The sequence below is a fragment of the Eretmochelys imbricata genome, chromosome 6 (assembly GCF_965152235.1).
Source record: "Eretmochelys imbricata isolate rEreImb1 chromosome 6, rEreImb1.hap1, whole genome shotgun sequence".
NCBI lineage: Eukaryota > Metazoa > Chordata > Testudines > Cheloniidae > Eretmochelys > Eretmochelys imbricata.
In genome coordinates this window covers 88,081,023-88,099,703 of record NC_135577.1, presented here as the reverse complement: position 1 = coordinate 88,099,703, position 18,681 = coordinate 88,081,023, and the positions used below count along the sequence as shown (strand labels likewise).

The 18,681-nt window shown below is 42.7% G+C and overlaps 1 protein-coding gene across 11 annotated transcripts in view; it reads left to right on the top strand.

Annotated features, from left to right (window-relative positions):
• SLC25A21 (solute carrier family 25 member 21) overlaps positions 1-18,681 on the top strand; it is a 408,519-nt gene that overhangs the window by 10,912 nt on the left and 378,926 nt on the right. The window contains exon 2 of one of the 11 annotated variants that reach the window (XM_077819081.1): positions 1,718-1,837. The exons of 9 other annotated variants lie outside the window; for them this stretch is intronic. In XM_077819081.1, coding sequence (XP_077675207.1) covers positions 1,819-1,837 — 19 coding nt within the window. In that variant the 5' untranslated portion in view covers positions 1,718-1,818. Of the gene's footprint in view, positions 1-1,717; positions 1,838-18,681 lie in introns of those variants that run through there. One more of the 11 variants, XM_077819084.1, reaches the window with a different exon arrangement.

Genomic DNA, 18,681 nt, shown 5'->3' with positions numbered 1-18,681 from the left:
GTTGGATGGACTTGAGGGGAGTTTTTAGTGTCAAAAAGACCTGAGTAGAGCAGACTCCAATGGGTGAGATGGAAAAATGATAAAGACAAAAAGAAGCTGTCAGGACAGAAAAGAAGGGATGAATTTGAAGCATGGTGACAGATGTGTTGGGTCTTGCTCATGGCCTTGATAAGGGAGGAGGAGAAGGGGGATGGGAAATCAAACATGACCCACCCCCCCACCGGTTGCAGGCCAGGGTGAAATGGAAGAAGAGGTATGATCACCTGTAATGGAAAATGAAGGTAATCCAAAGATTTATGGGGAGGAAAGATTAGGAGTGTACATCTAGATCGTGACAGCAAGTCGGCTGAGATAGGTGCAGAATTACATTTGAGTCACCTGTGTAGTTCATCAGTTAAACTCATGTGTGGCAAGATTTCTTACCTCTTCCATATCAGATGCAGTCACTGCTTTGGTTTTCTTGGTGCTGAAATAATTTAGCTCTTTGGCTAGACTGAAAGCTCTACTCCTTTTGAGAGTATACTGAAAGTCTAAAGTCACAACCAGATCTACCCCAGTTTTTGCTGGGTCATGGACTTCTCCCTGGAAGTGGTGAAGGGGAACTTCCGCCTTCTGAATTTCCAGTTTAAGTCCCTGTAAAGTAGCCAGGCGGACCCACTCTAGGCCACAAGCCCACACTTTCCGAAAGGTTGCTTCCTTCACCTTGTGTCCAGTCTGTCTCCTACTTCGAGCTCCTCACATCAAGTTCCAACAGACATAAAAAGTTCCTTTAACCACTTGTTCGAGAAACCTTTCCCTGAGCTTCCTCTGAGCCACTAAATGGTTTTCTGGTTGCTGCCCACAGGAACTTGTGCTGCTTCTGCACATTTCACTTTTTGTCTAGTAAAAGAATCACAGCAAGTCCTTCTCCCTATCTATCTATAAGGAAAAGGATGCTTTTATACCATCCAGGGGGAAGGATAGCTCAGTGGTTTGAGCTTTGGCCTGCTAAACCCAGGGTTGTGAGTTCAATCCTTGAGGGGGCCATTTAGGGATCTGGGGCAAAAATTGGGGATTGGTTCTGACTTTGAGCAGGGGGTTGGACTAGATGACCTCCTGAGGTCCCTTCCAACCCTGATATTCTATGATTCATTTCTCTTCCTAGATTGGCCTGCTATCAAACCTTCGGTTCCCAAGTACCCTGGAAACAACTGTTCCTCACAATGTCTGTGCTCTGGGTAAAACTTGGAATAGGGCAGAGCTGGAAATTGATCCCCTCTTAAAGGGCCAGCTTTGTTCTGCCATACCATGTGAGTGGATTATGTTATCCAAGAATCCATATCAAGGGAAGGAGCCAAGGAATGAGAAGGAAAACGGGGGGGGGAGGAAGACAAGACGTAGAGCCAGGTAAGGCTGTGTAAAAGGAAAAGGATGATCCTGGACTCCTTAGAAGATACTGACCAAAACCCAAAAGGGTTGTAAAAGTGGTGAGGAAACAGGCAGGGTTTTGCATGCAGGTCTCTTACTTTCTACATATCTATATATCTCTTGTGCTTTGTCTTTGAGTAAAGTATGGTTCATTTAAACATTCTGTTGCAAAGTCTGAGTGCCCCTTGCATTCACTGTCATGTATCCCTGAAGGTGGAAGCTGGAATTTGGAAGGTCCACAGCTTCAGTGGAACTCTGAGAGCCCATAAGGGCTACTGGAGAGGCTTAGGAGAACTGGTACTGGTTTCAGGATGTACACAATTGGACTGAGGAGTCCTGTCTGTCAGAAGTTGCTAGATGGAGGATCTGTACCCTGACCGTGCATCTCAAGACCCTGAGCCAGAGTTGTGAATGCAAGTACAGCAACCCGGTAAGCATCCAACTACCAGCCCTGCAAATTCAACAAAGGATCTGAAAGTCAAGCTGGGCTATTTCCTTCATCTGCACCATAATCTCCTACACTTTAAGGTGCTGTAGGTGAAGTTCCATCCTCAGAAACCACTGTGCAATTTCCCTTAAGCCTAAGAGGGTTCATTTTGGCTTTGATGCCTGTTGAGTTTGCAAAGTTGGCAGTTCACAAAAGCATATTTTTCTTATAAGCTGAGGAAATTTCGATATGAAAGAGTTTGAGGGCCAATACATTTGCAATACCATTAAAGTCTATTCTTTCCAGTACTTCAAATAGAACAGAATAAACCATTTATGGTAATGTACAAATAATCCATATATAAATCATGAGGGACAAGGAGGGTGAGGTAATATCTTATCTTGGATTAACCTCTGTTGGTGGAAGGGACAAGCTGTGACATTTTGGTGATAACCCTACCTGGTAAAGGGTTCTGTCTCCATGTGCCCTGTAATGTTGGGATGCTTTGGGGCCTGACACCAGGAGCCATCCCAGAAGCACAAAGTGTCACCCTGGCTCTCACTAGCCTTGTTACTCCTTGCAGGGTGATACCAACAGCCCTTCTCTTCCCAAGTCTCTCCAAAATCCATGCTCCCCAAGTTCTTAGCTACCAGACATTCATACCATTCCCCTCTGGTTCATCACCCCGTTGTGTGAAAACCGTCTGTCAGTTATCAGTTTGGCGCATGCGCACAAACTACATACAGTTTGCACACCAGTGATCTGCTTGGGTAAAAATAAACAAAAGGTTTATTTAATAGAAAAACCACAGATTCAAAGATGAAATAGTAAAGGAAAGCAAATGTATAAAAGTTACACAGAAAATAAACAAAGATGTGACTTCAGGCTTTACATTTCCATATTAGCTAAAATCCCTTTTCTCATACAAGTTACTTATTGCCCTTGAACAATTTCCTGGTATGCCCTCTAGCATTAGTCCCTTCTACCAACAGAAGTTGGTCCAATAAAATATATTGCTTCACCCACTTTGTGTCTCTAATATCCTGGGACCAACATGGCTGCAACAACCCTGCAAATAATGTCATTAAGACCCAGATCCAGCAAAGCACACAAACATCTGTTTACTTTTAAGCACATGGGTAGTCTCACTGAAGTGAATGTGTTTAGAAGTATGGAAACTAAAGACAATAATAAATGAGATTAGTACCTCCCGCAACATCATAGCTTTCACTGTTAGACTCTGATCCAGCAAAACACTTAACTTTAAGCATGGGAGAGTCCCACTGATTTTAGAGTTTGATTTTAGTACGTTCAGTGTCCATACTCCAACATACGTCTTAAAATCCACACAGAACTGTCAACCTTGTTTCTTATCACATGTTCATTTTAAAAAATGGACTATTTGCCCTTTGGTGATCAGAGTCTGGAATTATTTCTGAACAGTACATTATATGCACAAAGGAATTATGGAAAGTAGTTTACAAACTGATATTTGAAATATTTGCATAACTTTCCACCTGCCAGAGCTCTGACCACATATAAATAATAAGTGTGGCAGCGTTCAAGGGGTGATCTGCACTAAACAATTTCTAGCTGATTATGCAGGTTCATTATTGGCATCGATGACTAAGTCAGTCTTACTTTGTACTGTTTCCTCATGTGGACTTGAAGAGGTGCAGGGGGGAAGAATGCAGCAGACTGCAGCCAGACATCCCTAATCCCACCTTTACAGAGGGGATCTTAGGGAAAAGGGAGTAACTAGTTGGGCACAAAGTTAGCTAATGATGTCAGTACTTCCTGGGCAACTCCTTGGTCAGGATATGCAGGTTTGGGTTCCTTCATGCAGACAGAAGGGAGCATTTGTCCCTAAAATTTTATACCTTTAGTCCGACCTACATGTTAAAACATCAGAGAGCTAATATGATTCTTTCAAGTGGGTTGGGGCTTCTTCCTAATTAAGGACTCTAATTATATTGAAGGTAAAATTGTTTTTTTTTTTAAAAAAAAAACACCGACAATAAGCTTGGGTATATAGCAAAAGGAATCTTGAAATTAAAGGGTTAAGGTATATATTAAAACAAAAAACTGCTTTTACTTTTGCCACTCATTCTCTGCGTTATCCACAAGATGGCAGTGTAAGACTGCCATCTTGTGTTTAAATGTGTAGTATTTGGTTATGGAAGGAACAAAAATTAAGTTGTATACTTAGCCTTTGCAGGTGAGATATAAAATTTCAATATGTCAATCTAGATGAAAAATGTTTGAAAAATTAGTGTAAAGATAGAGGAACGAAAAGTTCATATACATAATCAATAGGGCCTGAAAACAAACACACATACTACATAATCTTCTGTGTATATACGCATACCTAAATTTAATTAAGTTAAACATTCTGTTTTGTTAGGAATTCTACAGTCTAAGAAACAGCAATATCTTTTCCCCAAAAGTTCATACTGTGAAGATAAAAGTGACAACATCAAATTTTCTGTTTTACAACAAATCTACAGTAAAGATCACATAACATAGTAATATATAATTGGCCAGAAGCGGGAGGATGGTTTTGTGATTAAGATACTGTTTTATTAACCAGGACACCTGGGGTGAAATCCTGGTTCCATTGATATCAGTGGGTGTTTTGCATTGACTTCAACAGAGTAGGAATTCACCCTTGGATTCTATACCTAGTTCTGCCACAGACTTCATGTGACCTTTCAAAAATCACTTAATCTGTCAGTGGCTCTCAACCTTTCCAGACTACGATATTTTCAGGAGTCTGATTTGTCTTGCGTACCACCCCAAGTTTAATCTTACTTAAAAACTACTTGCTTACAAAATCAGACATAAAAATACAAGTGTCACAGTACACTATTACAGAAAAATTGCTTACTTTCTCATTTTTACCACATAATTATAAAATAAATCAATTGAAATATAAATATTGTACTTACATTTCAGTGTATAATATATAGAGCAGCATAAAACAAGTCATCGTCTATATGACATTTTAGTTTGTACTGACTTTGCTACTGCTTATGTAGCATGTTGTAAAACTAGGCAAATATCTAGATGAGTTGATTTACCCCCTGGAAGATCTCTGCGTACCCCCAGGGGTACATGTACCCCTGGTTGAGAACCGCTGTTCTATGTCACCCACCAATGGGTAGGCAGCACAACCTGGCCGTCAGAGCAGGAAGCTGACTTAGTGGTCAGAGCAGAATCAGAGGTCAAAACCAGAGGCATGGTCAGGAGACAAGCCAATAGTTGATCAGGAGTCAGAACAGGACCAAAAGGTAGGGTCAGAAGACAAGTCAGAATCAGGAGTTCTGAGGGTGGCAGGGACTAGGGCTAGAGCAGAGCAGGCAAGGGTGGGGGGAGCAAGGGCTGGACAGGAAGCAATCAAGTGCAGCTGCAGGCCTGGAACCCATTGAGGACCGCCGCTTAAATGGTGGTCAGTTGGCTCTTCTGGCCAGTCAAGAGCACAGTCATTTAGTGCGGGTTTATTGGGCCTAGCTGAACTAGGGTTGCCAACTTTCTAATCGCACAAAACCAAACACCCTTGATCCTTCCCCAAGGCCCCACTCTTTCCCTGAAGGCTTGCTCCCTTTCACTCCATCTCACCTCCCTCCATCGCTCACTCTCCCCCACCCTCACTCACTTTCATCTAGCTGGGGCAGGGTTCAGGTGCAGCAGGGGGTGAGGGCTCCACGGGCTTGGAGGTGGGGCCAGGAATGAGGGGTTTGGGGTACAGGAGGGGGCTCCAGACTGGAGGGTTTGGGGTGCAAGAGGGGCTCAGGGCTGGGGCAGAGAGGTTTGGGCTCTGTGTGGGGCTAGGGATAAGGGGTTTGGGGTACAGGAGGGGTCTTAAAGCTGCGGCAGAGGGTTGGGGTGTGGAAGGGGGTTTGGGGTGTGGCTCTGTCCGGGCGGTGCCTACCTCAGGTGGCTTCTGGAAGCGGCTGGCATGTCGCCTTCCTAGGCAGAGTGGCCAGGGGGCTCTGCACGCTGCCTGCCCCCGCAGCTCCCATTGGCTGTGGTTCCTGGTCAGTTGGTGCTACAGAGCCGGTGCTGGGGTGGGGGCAGTGCACGGAGCTCCCATAGCCGCCCCTGCGCCTAGGAGCCGGACATGCTGGCTACTTCCAGGAGCCGTGCGGAACAAGGGAAGGTAGGGGGCCTGCCTTAGCCCTGCTGCGCTGCTGACTGGATTTTTAGCGGCCCGCTCAGCAGTGCTGACCAGAGCTGCCAGGGTCCCTTATCAACCAGGCGTTCCAGTCGAAAACTGGATGCCTGGCAACCTTAAGATGAACTCATTGGGTTGCTAGGTGACTGAGCCTAGAGGCAGCTGAGTTCCTAACACTTTATGACTAAGTTTTCTGAATCTGCTTAAAAAAACAAAGGGGGATGGGGGGGAAGGGAAGCATGGACCAGTTTGTGAGTAATAGTGCCGTTAAGGTCTGGTCAACACTTAAAATTTAGGTCAACATAGCTACAGCACTCACACATTCCTGAGTGCTGTAGTTGTGCTGAGATAATTCCCAGTGTAAATGTAGCTAGATCAATGAAAAGAATGCTTCAGTCAACATAGCTAGCATTGCTCAGGGAGGTAAAATTCCTGAAGGAAAAACCCCTTCTGTCGATGTAGGCTGTGTTTACACTATGCGGTTATGCCAGCATAGCTACCGTGCTGTAGCTAGGCTGCTATACTTCTAGTAGTGTAGACATGGTCTTAGTCTGCTTTTGATTGCACCTATAGCTAAGCCGGTTCCTCTAAGCATCTAGCATGCTGTAAAATGCCATTAATGGCAAGTGCTAAATTTCACCACTGTAAACACCAGACTCTCCAATGACTGAAGGTCTAGTGGCCTGCACATCCCAGTTTATTTAGTGGCTTGTCCCTTGGACTATGTTATTTATTTATTTATTTATTTATGCTGGCAGTTATACAAAGATTGCAATGCAAGCATGTGGCCTCTATTTTTGCTGCAGCTCAAGACAGTTAAAAAGTGATGCCCCCAAAGATTGTTTCACTGACATTCCAAAGCCCTAGGCCAACTTGTGTATAGTGGTGTAGTCCTGGACAAATGTTGTTTGGGGGTGCCTGAAAATTGTTTTGTAGGATTAGAATTCGTATGTTCTTGGCTCTTAGACTTTTGTGTTCAATCCATTAGACTACATGGTTGCTGCTGTTCTTGTTCTCTAGACCCTCTTCAATTTTAATTTTGGTAGGAAATGTAATTTACAGGTCACTTTTCATCCTTCATTTAATAGATCATTTCCCAGTTTGGGACATTCTTTTCATGGTTTCCTTGACATTACTCTGTTTGTGTTGCACTGAAATGTGTTGATGACTGGTTTGCTCCAGGACCCACCCAGACAAAAACAAAATGTGATGCTTTCCCAGTGCTTAAAACTTTTTTTTTTAAGTCTTCATATTTAACTTATATTCAAATGCTCATTCTGTAAATGTTATCACAGAACTGGGAAACTTCCCTGTTCTCTTGTAAACTCAACTTTGAATGCAAATCTTAACTTTTATTTGTTAAAATGCGTGTAATGTTGCTTACATTTGCAAAATGTATATTTATTTGTAGGGTACTCATAAAACTGAAGAGCAGCTTAACTTTAGTCTTTCGGTTGACATCAGGTACCATCCTTGATTGACTGATCTTCCATGAGAGAATGATTATTACACCTGTTCTGGTTCTACTACCACATTATCAGGCAGTGTTCCTGACTTTGGTGATTTTTATCATGAGTTTCATGGTATTTGGTGTTTTCCTCAGCTGCTAGAGTCATGTGATTATGTAAGAATCTTAGTTTGTTTGTTTTTTTAAGATAAATTGTTAGTCCTCATGGTTGTGGACAAAAGCTTGAAAGCATGAACCCTAAAGTCTTAAAAACCAGAAGACAAATAAAACCTCAAACGTATTTATTTATTAAAAATCTCATAATTAAGTCAATCTGATACTGTTTTTTTAGTGTCTTAGTCATGATTTTTGACTGGTTGGGTTGGTAATAATTTACGGCTTTAATTAACAGGAGCTATGAAGATATAATCTACAGGCAAAGCTTGGAATGCTGTCTTGGAGCCAGTGGAAATACAGATACACTATAAAGGAAATATTGGTCTCATGGAGGCCAATAAAGCACTAGTGTGAAATAACCATCCTAATGCTTATTGAAACTATTCCCACGTGTCTAGTACAGAAGATGCTACTACTCTGTAAAATCTGACAAATACTGGCACAAAAATGAAAAAAAAGTGTGTATTTAAATATACACATAAAATAGTGCTAATTACTAACTTATTAAATGTGGTAATGTGAATATGTGAAATACACAATACTTAAACTGGGTAGATATATGAGTTAGTGTTGGGGATAATTTGCTCTCTTCTAAATATCTGGAAGCTTGCTCTGGGTACCAGAAGCTCTTCTCAGAGCTATGCTAGGTACCCTGATTACATCTGCCCTTTGATACAGGTCCCTACCAAAGAGGCAACCTAAAGAGGGGAGAGGGAAGTAGTACAAGTTAATGTAGCCTTGGAATATATTAATTTGTGCAGAGAGGAAAGGGTTTTAGAAGATTCAATAGAGGAGCCCAGTTACTTTTCATTGTCTCAATTCCCCCCTCTCATTGCTTGGTTTGTAAAGCCTGAACCATGCAGGGGGACTTTGTGGGATTGTGGGATTATGTTGCAGAGGCGATCACTTCCTTCCCCGCATCTTTGCTCATGGATGAGAGCAGGGCTGCAAGTGAGTGAGGAACAAATAGCAGCTTTATTTAACTCGTATCTGTTCTTAAAATGATCATATATCAAAGTTGGGATGTAAATGGGGACATGAGATGGTGCTTCGTTGAGAAAACCTGCACAATATTTTGTTTCTTTGTGAATGGTTAAAGTAGTGCCCACTCCCCTCTCCACCCTCTGCATCTTCACTTCTTTCCCATCGGAACAAAATGGAGATTGATCACTAAATGTATTTGATATCTCTGTAATGTTGACAAAGAATATATATAACTTTTTTCTTTCATGTAGTGGTTGCCCAAAGGGAAGGAAAATTCAGAGGGAGCTTGTAAGCAAGTAATTGGGCCAGTACGCAGTATTTGTGATAGACGAGAGAAATATTAAAATTGTCTCTTTGAGCAGTTGTTCACTACATATCTATAAAGGGGAGGAGGAGAATGGTATTTGTGAGGAAACAGTCACAGACATTTTTCCCCTCTCAAATATTAAACATTGAATATTGCTAAAGATCAGAGTAAATGGAAAAAAAAAGTTGTCTTTAGGGTATGAAACTATTTTACCGTAATGTCAATACATTTAAATTGGTTCAGACTTTTCTTATTAGAATAAATGTTTCCTCTTAAAATGGATGATAATCATAATCAAGACTAAATTTGTTCTGTTATTTATTTTCAAAATGATTGTACATGTTTAGCAGACTTTTGATTTAAATCCCTAGGGATATATTGGAGACAGATGTTTAGATGACCTCATGTTTAAAGTAATGTTGTATTTGGACAGCAGATTAAATTTTGCTTAAAATCTTTCCTTATATATTAGAGTAGTTTGGGATGCAGAAAGTAATCAATAATTTATATTGGAAAGATACTACTGTATTTCTATAAAAGAGGTGTTTTTTTCCAGGAGTCTATATGCTACAAAAGGTCTGATTATGAAACAGCTTGTTTACAAATGAAAATATTGTTTCTGGCTGGAGAGCTAAATGGGAAACAGATTTTTAAAATTCCATGAATTTAAATGCAAATTTACCATGTCATTTATACCTTCCCTAAAAAGCTGGTAAAAGCCTGCAACAGGATTTATAATGTAATATCACTTGAAGATTGCTTTGTAAACCTCCATGAGAGCAAATATTTTATCATTTGCTTTCTTTGAACAATGGTGTCGACCTAGTTACAATCAAGATCATGGTAGGTAAGTATGATTGTTCTACATGGGAGGCAGTTCAGTGGCCCATAATAATGAAATCATCAGTATTTCAACAAAAGTAATTATCAAAATTGGCCAATTGAAAATATATGGATGTGTATTAATTGACAGATAAAATAGTGATCTTCAAAAGATTGAAGTGACTTACTACTTGCATTAGGCAACACTTTGCCTTTTAATGTGTTTTGTTAGATAAAGAGAAGTTATTCAATAAATGGCATTTAGCCATTTGCAGTTGTAACTAAAGTTACTGTAGTGATTAATGTGTAGTTATCCTTGTCACTACTACCTGGAAAAAATTATTAATATTTTACTGGAATAATAAAACGATTCAGGTTTTTTTCTCTGTAAGCTAAAAGAAAAGATTATCCGAAAACATTAGTGATGTTACGATTCTTGGGGCTAAACCCTTCTTTCACTTAAAAAGGCATATTAGTGTCTAAAACATCATAAAAGCTATATGTGTGTTGCATACAAAGGACAAAGCACCAGAAACCCAAACCAGAGGGAATTTGCATCCTCTGTACATCATGTTTCTGTGGCTCACTACAGGTGTGTGAAATATAGATGTATCAAATATGGCCAGTAGGTTCCTCTAGAGCATGGATCCACTTGCTGGTTGGAGAGGGAGGGTGAATGTAGTGTCTACCTACCATTGTTTCTGTGGGCAAAGAGGTTTTACTCAGGCTTTTCCTGTGGGAATCAAGAGTTGGGATTTAGATGCTGATATCTGCTGAAAAATATTGGCAAACATTCTGTTTACAAATAATTTCCTAATATTTACCCTAATTTCTTATTAATAGCTTTGCATGGAAATCAGGATCTATAGTGTCCTAAGAGTTCATCTGTTCCTGCTTTTCTCATAAAAAGCAAAGGGCCAAATACAGGGAATATGTCTAAGGGAATGTCTACGCTACGAAATTACTCAGATTTTACAGAATGTGTAAAGTCGAGTGCATGCGTCCACACTAAGCACATTAATTCGGCGGTGTGCGTCCACAGTACCGTGGCAAGCATCAACATTCTGAGCGGTGCACTGTGGGAAGCTATCCTGCAGTCCCCGCTGCCCATGGGAATTCTGGGATCAGCTCCCAATGCCTGATGGAGCCAAAAATTTGTCACGGGTGGTTATGGGTAAATGTCGTCAGTCAACCCTCCCTCCGTGAAAGCAACGGCAGAGAATCATTTCACGTCCTTTTCCCTGGATTGCCCGAGCAGATGCCATAGCACGGCAAGCATGGAGCCCATTCAGCTCACCGCAGCAGTTATGACCATTGTAAACACCTCATACATTATTGTGCAGTTTATGCAGAACCAGAACCTGAAAAACCAGGTGAGAAGGCGACAGCAACGCGGTGATGAGAGTGAGGACATGGACACAGATTTCTGTAAAACCGCGGTCCCCGGCAATTTGGAGATCATGGTGTTAATGGGGCAGGCTCATGCTGTGGAACGCTGATTTTGGGCCCAGGAAACAAGCACAGACTGGTGGGACTGCATAGTGTTGCAGGTTTGGGATGATTCCCAGTGGCTCCGAAACTTTTGCATGCGTAAGTGCACTTCCATGGAACTTTGACTTGCTTTCCCCTTCCCTGAAGCGCAAGAATACCAAGATGAGAACAGCCCTCACAGTTCACAAGCGAGTGGCAATAGCCCTGTGGAAGCTTGCAATGCCAGACAGCTACCAGTCAGTCGGTAATCAATTTGGAGTGGGCAAAACTACTGTTTGGGTTGCTGTGATGCAAGTAGCCAATGCAATCATTGAGCTGCTGCTATCAAAGGTAGTGACTCTGGGAAATGTGCAGGTCATACTAGATGGCTTTGCTGCAATGGGATACCCTAACTGTGGTGGGGCTATAGATGGAACGCATATCTCTATCTTGGGACCGGACCACCAAGGCAGCCAGTACATAAACCGCAAGGGGTACTTTTCAATGGTGCTGCGAGCCCTGGTGGATCACAAGGGATGTTTCACCAACATCAACGTGGGATGGCCGGGAAAGGTTCATGACGCTCGCGTCTTCAAGAACTCTGGTCTGTTTAAATGGCTGCAGGAAGGGATTTACTTCCCAGACCAGAAAATAACTGTTGGGGATGTTGAACTGCCAATAGTTATTGTTGGAGACCAGCCTTCCCCTTAATGCCCTGGCTCATGAAGCCGTACACAGGCACCCTGGACAGTAGTAAGGAGCTGTTCAAGTGCAGAATGGTGGCAGTGTGTGCATCTGGATGTTTAAGGGGTCGCTGGCACAGTTTACTGACTTGCTCAGACCTCAGCGAAACCAATATTCCCATTGTTATTGCTGCTTGTTGTGTGCTCCACAATCTCTATGAGAGTAAGGGGGAGACGTTTGTGGCGGGGTGGGAGGTTGAGGCAAATCGCCTGGCCGCTGAATACATGCAGCCAGACACTAGGGCGATTTAGAAGAGCACAGCAGGAAGCACTGCACATCAGAGAAGCTGTGAAAACCAGTTTCATGACTGGCCAGGGTACCATGTGACACTTCTGTTTGTTTCTCCTTGATGAAAACCCACTCCCTTGGTTGACTCTAATTTCCTGTAAGCCACCCGCCCTCCTCCGTTCAATCACTGCTTGCTTGCAAAGGAAATAAAGTCACTATTGTTTAAAAACCATGTATTTTTTTTATTAATTGATTATAAAAATAGGGAGAACTCACAAGGTAGCCCGCGTGGGGTGTGGGAGGAGGGTAGGAGGGAAGGAAAAGGCCACTTCAAAACTTGTTGAAAGACAGCCTTCTGTTGCTTGGGCTGTCCACTGGGGTGGAGTGGTTGGGTACCCGGAGCCTCCCCCCGCCTCGTTCTTGGGCATCTTGGGGAGGAGGGAGGGCAGTTAAACAGAGGCTGCAGCAGCAGTCTGTGATCCTGCTGCCATTCCTGAACCTCCACCAGATGCCGGAGCATGTCCGTTTGATCCCGCAGTAGGCCCAGCGTTGCATCCTGCCTCCTCTAACCTTCCTGCCACCACCTCTCATCTCGATCGTCCCTCCTGTCCTCACGTTCATTGGCCGCTTTCCTGTACTGTGCTACTGTGTCCCTCCACACATTCTGCCGAGCTCTGTCAGTGTCAGACAATTGCATGAGCTCAGAGAACATTTCACTGCGCGTGCGTTTTTTTCGCCACCTTATCTGAGATAGCCTTTGGGACGGAGGAGGGAGGCTTGAAACATTTGCAGCTGCAGGAGGAAAAAAAAAGGGGAGTGAAGTATTTAAAAAGATACATTTTACAGAACAATGGCTATACTCTTTCATGGTGAACAACACTATTCACATTACGTAGCACACGTGATTTCGGTACAAGGTCGCATTTTGCATCTTATATTGCGTGCCTGCAGCTTTGGTGTTAGAGATCACACATGCAGCCCGGGGCAACAGAATTCGGCTTGCAGGCAGCCATGGTAAGCCATAGTCTTTCGGCTTCTGCAACCTTCATAACAGCAATGCCCTCCTTTCCCATACCAAGCAAAGCCCATTGAGTTGGCCGTTTAGTGCTGCGGTTTTCGTGTGAACGTGCAGCAGCAGAAACCAAACTAACCCCCCCCCCCCCCAATCCAATTCTCTGGGATGATCGCTTTACCCCTCCCCCCACCACATGGCTGGTATCAGGGAAGATCCCTGCTAGCCAAATGCAAACAGCTCAGCGCCAATGCCCGCCCCTCCCCCCCACCGCTTGGCTAACTGCAGGGAGGATTTCTTTTCAGCCACAGGCTGAATTCCCGTATTTCAGCCAGGTTACCATGAACAATATCACTCTCCTGAGGATAACACAGAGAGATAAAGAACGGATGTTGCTTGAATGCCAGCAAACACCAGGACCATAAGCTGCCAGGCTTTGTCATGCAATGATAGCAGATTACTTGCTACTAGCATGGCATGGTAAAGTGTCCTACCATGGAGGACGGAATAAGGCTGCTCTCCCTAGAAACCTTCTGCAAAGGCTTTTACCGTACCTCCAGGACAGCTTCATGGAGACGTCCCTGGAGGATTTCCGCTCCATCCCCAGACACGTTAACAGACTTTTCCAGTAGCTGTACTGGTCATGAATGCATCCCAAGTCCTCAGGGCTACTTAATCATTAAAAAATGCTTGCTTTTATAACATGTATTATATTTAAAAAGGTACACTCACCAGAGGTCCCTTCTCCAGCTTGATTGGGTTGGGAGGGTATTTCAGTCAGGGAAACAAAAAGATCCTGGCTGTTGGGGAGAACGGTGTGCTCTCGTCAAGCTCCTCCTCCTCATCTTCCCCGTCCGCAAAATCCTCAGGCATGGTGGAGAGTACCCCATCATCGGAGTCCACAGACAGGGGTGGGGTAGTAGTGGCGCCCCTCCCCCCTTCTCCCCCCAGAATTGCATGCAGCTCAGCGTGGAAGCGGCATGTCTGCAGCTCTGTCCCAGAGCGTCCGTTTGATTCTTTGGTTTTCTGGTACTCTTGTCTGAGCTTCTTAAGTTTCACGCGGCACTGTGTTGCGTCCCTGTTGTAGCCTCTGTCCATCATGGCCTTGGAGATTTTTTTTGAAATGTTTTGGCATTTTGTCGTTTGGAATGTAGTTCTGATAGCACAGATTCGTCTCCCCATACAGCGATCAGATCCAGTACCTCCTGTTTGGTCCATGCTGGAGCTTTTTTGCAATTCTGGGACTGCACGATCACCTGTGCTGATGAGCTCGCCTGGCCAAACAGGAAATGAGATTCCCGGGGTTTTTCCTGTCTACCTGGCCAGTGCATCCGAGTTCCGAGCGCTGTCCAGAGCGGTCACAATGGTGCACTGTGGGATAGCTCCCGGAGGCCAATACCGTCGAATTGCATCCACGCTAACCCTAATTCGAAACGGCGATGTTGATTTCAGTGCTAATCCCCTCGTCGGGGAGGCGTACAGAAATCGATTTTAAGATCCCTTTATGTCGACAAAAATGGCTTCGTTGTTTGGACAGGTGCAGGGTTAATTCGATTTTAACGCTGCTAAATTTGACATAAACTCATTGTGTAAACCAGGCCTATATTTGAGACTCTCTTATATTAGTAAGTGTAAGGAAGTTTAAGATGCATGTCTTGATTTGGAAAAAGGTATAAATAACACCAATTTAGAGTCTCCTCTGAATTTGTTCCATAATCTTTGCTGACATCTAGCAACTAACATATTACAAATATAACTTCAGGTGGGGAATAAGCAACAGGAGCACACAAACTCTAAACACAAGTTAGTTTTTTTTTTTTTTTCATGGATATTCATCAGAAGTAAAAGGACAAAAAAGTTAATTAAAAATTCTGTTCTCAGCAGAATTATTTTATCTTCCAAAATCTTCATTCATAACTTTAAGTAACAGCCAAGCTTTCAAAAACACACAATAAAAATATTTTACATGTCACTTATCAGGATTAGTGTTACGAAGGTGAACAACCTTCAATACAAATAAATTCGACTATATTGATACCCAAACTTGAGGAATCAGTAGAATCTAAATATTAACATCCAGATAGATTAACATTCAGAAATGATCTGACAGTTACAGTACAACAAAATATTGATAAATTTCTATGACTTTTTAAATTGGGCTGCTCATCGTTTTGCTGTTTTATCAAAAGTTGTTAATTTTAATGGATAGCACTGGCTTTTTTTCTGTTCACTTTTTTTTCAGGGTTTGTGAAAACTGTTTATTACTTGGAAAAAAAAAAACCCATCCCAACTCAGAACACTGCACTAAAATGATCTTATGGTTGCAAAGCCAAGCACTCCAAAGTTAGGAAATATCAGAATTGAAGATGCCCTAACTTTAATTCTGCCTTCTTGTAATTAAAGAATGTACCATAATACATACACACATTTTCACAGACTAGTTCTTCCACAGCACACTTGCCTCATTTGGTGCACAGGATGGACCATGCCCACTAAATGGCTAGCTAGTCAATAATTCATTTATCCTTGTCAATATTTACCCTGTGTCATCTTTACTGAACAGCATTCAAACCCTGCAATGAACAAAGATTATTAACTTTCTCATGTACTTTTCTGTAGAGCTTAGGGTTGCCAGCTCTCCAGGATTGTCCTGGAGTCTCCAGGAATTAAAGATTAATCTTTAATTAAAGATTATGTCATGTGATGATGAAATCTCCTGGAACACATCCAACCAAAATTGGCAACCCTAATGAGAGCTTATTGCCATGATATCTGAGGCCCAGACCCACAAACGTACTTAAGTCCCTAAAACTCATATTTAGGGGCCTAATTCCCAGTGTTAGGCTCCACGGTGATACACAAAATCCCTGCTCAGACATTGCCTTACCCTGTAGGTGCCTAAATTCACTCCACAAACCTGGGGAAGATAGGCAGGGGAACGTATATCTCACCCAGGGGGCCCAATCCACTAGGCATGGTCAGAGGCTGCCTAGCAGATCAGGTCCCTTTCTGGAGGTATTAGTAGTGCCTGCTTGAACTTTTATCTCAGTAGTTAGAGCACTCTCTTGGGACAAGGGAGATCAAGGTTCAATTCCCCACCTTTGCCAGATGGGGGGAGAGGATTTGAACAAGGGTATCCCACACTTCTCAGGTGAGTGCTCTAACCACTCAGCTATATGATATTCTGAGCTGGGGCTCCTTCAGTCTCCCTCTCTGCTTTTTCTAAAATCTTGAAATTAAAAAAAAAAAAAAGACTGGAAAAAAGAAATTCCATAATGCAGAACCTTATGGATTTCTCCCTCTTCCTCCTCCTTTCTCACCCCCCCCCCCCCCGGCCTCATTATCATGATTGGAACCTTTAGATTTACACTACAACCCTATACCTACCGAGATAATGGAGAAACTCGGCAGCAGTAATAGGCTGTTTTCCACCGTGTGGCCAACCACTTGAGGAGAAAGAGACCCATACCTTGTCAGTGGATTTCACAGCTATTTGCTGGACAGTAGAGGAATGTTGAGATTCCATTATTCCTGGATTCTATTCCAAATTCTGGAGGGGAGTATGCGCTAGTAAATACAGATGCTTGTTCCCTTTAGCTTGAACAGCTAAATTTCTCTGTCTGCTGTTGCAATGGAGGAACAAAAGAGTTTACAATTGACTATTATTCATGGTATGAAACCGTATTTCAAAAGCAGTGCAGTTAAAAGAAAAACTTCTATACTTAATTCCACTCTTTGAATTAAGGCGACCTCAGTGTAACTTGAAATTCTTTCCCATCCCCTCTGATTGCATGAGACAGTCCAGTGAATCTGAGAACTGATAGTATTTTATTCACTCTTCATATTCCTTTTTCACAGGAATTTGCTGCTCTGCTGAAGCACCTTTCTGCTTCTGTAATATATAAACTACTACTAATGTTTGCACTAAGAACCACTTTTTTTTTTTCAAATTAAGGGACAGAAGCATCAATGATTATATGAAATTCACTATGAAGAATGTAAACTTAAGCTCTTCCAGAGTATTCCCAGGATATTTTTTTATTGGAAAGAAAAGACTTACTTAGAGGTCTCTGTATACAGTGAAACTGAACAAAAGAGATGTCCTTTAGATTCTCTGCACTATTTCTGCAAATTAGGGACTTCTTAAGTACTTGTAATGCTTAATTTCCATATACAGAGCTTTGACTGGCTGCCCAAGCTCTGCTTCCTTTGTGGCTTTGCATTTATTATGGAATTGCATTTCTCAATTTACTTTAGAGTTCGACTAGATTACGTTCCAACTCATAAAAGTTACTATCTTTTGAAAATAAGTTATTTTAAAGAGGGGGTGGTAAGCTCTTGAACCACAGTGTCACACACTTCTCAACTATAAGAGCTGTACAGCCTATTATGAAACCACAAAATCATTTCACTGGGATGATATTACAGTAATTCTCCAGAAATCTGAACATTATTTATTTATTTATTTATTTATTTTTAATAACCATGGAAGCCCTGAAGCCCTGGATACTAGGGAAGTCACTCTTGGCACCTGTTGGTGAAAAGTGCAGCCCAGAGCTGTTTGAGAACTCCAGATGGACAGGGGCTCGATAGGGGAGGGAGCTCCATGCCAACATTTGTTGATGAGCAAGGGGAAATGACTGAACAGGCCATTTGCATTTAAGTTATATGACCATTTGGGGCAGGTTTGAGTTTGGGAGCAATCAAATGCTGTTGAGAAATGAACTGACAAGAGAACTACACCAAATGTACCTGGGATGAGGGTTCACCCTGACCAAAACAACAGTTTGGCATAGTTGGGTAGCGATGCCAATGGACAGAGGGGAAATGGCTTCCCACTATCTTCTGGGATCTGCTGCTGATCTGCTGCTGCTAAGGATTCTGTAAGGACACTTTCTATAAAGAGTCAGCATAGCAGCAACTTCAACATAGTGGATGGCATTATGGCTGCAGGCTGAGCTGAGGTAGCTTTGAAGTAACTAAGTCAGTGGGCTGAGCTGGCTGTGAGATAGCAGACAACACAGAAGTGTTCCTGAGTGGCTTGGGCTGAAGCTAAGAAGAGCAGTAGCCTGCAAGCTGAACTCAAGTTTGGGCCCCCTATCCAGGAATCAAAGCTGAAATCGCTTCAGCTGGGTCAGGTGCTGGGGCTCCTGGAGCAGCCCAGGCAGTACTCCTCAGGGGGAGGAGATGGACTGCAAGAAGCCTGGACAAGAGACTGAGTGGGGAGCTGGGGTGGCAGGAAATGCCTAGAACACATTAGCCACTCACAACTGCAAGAGAAGCCCAGTGAACTGAGTTTGGGACTACTAATGATAAGATGCAGTGGGGGAGGAGTTTTACCTAATAGATAATATTAATTTATTAATTGTCGGCTTTCCCAAGTTCATTCAGTTGTGTCTGTTCCTCCTTCTCTTCCCCTCAAGTAAAATTCTATTTGTTTTAGACACCTGGACCTGGTGCTGCAAGTGGGGAAGTATCGCTT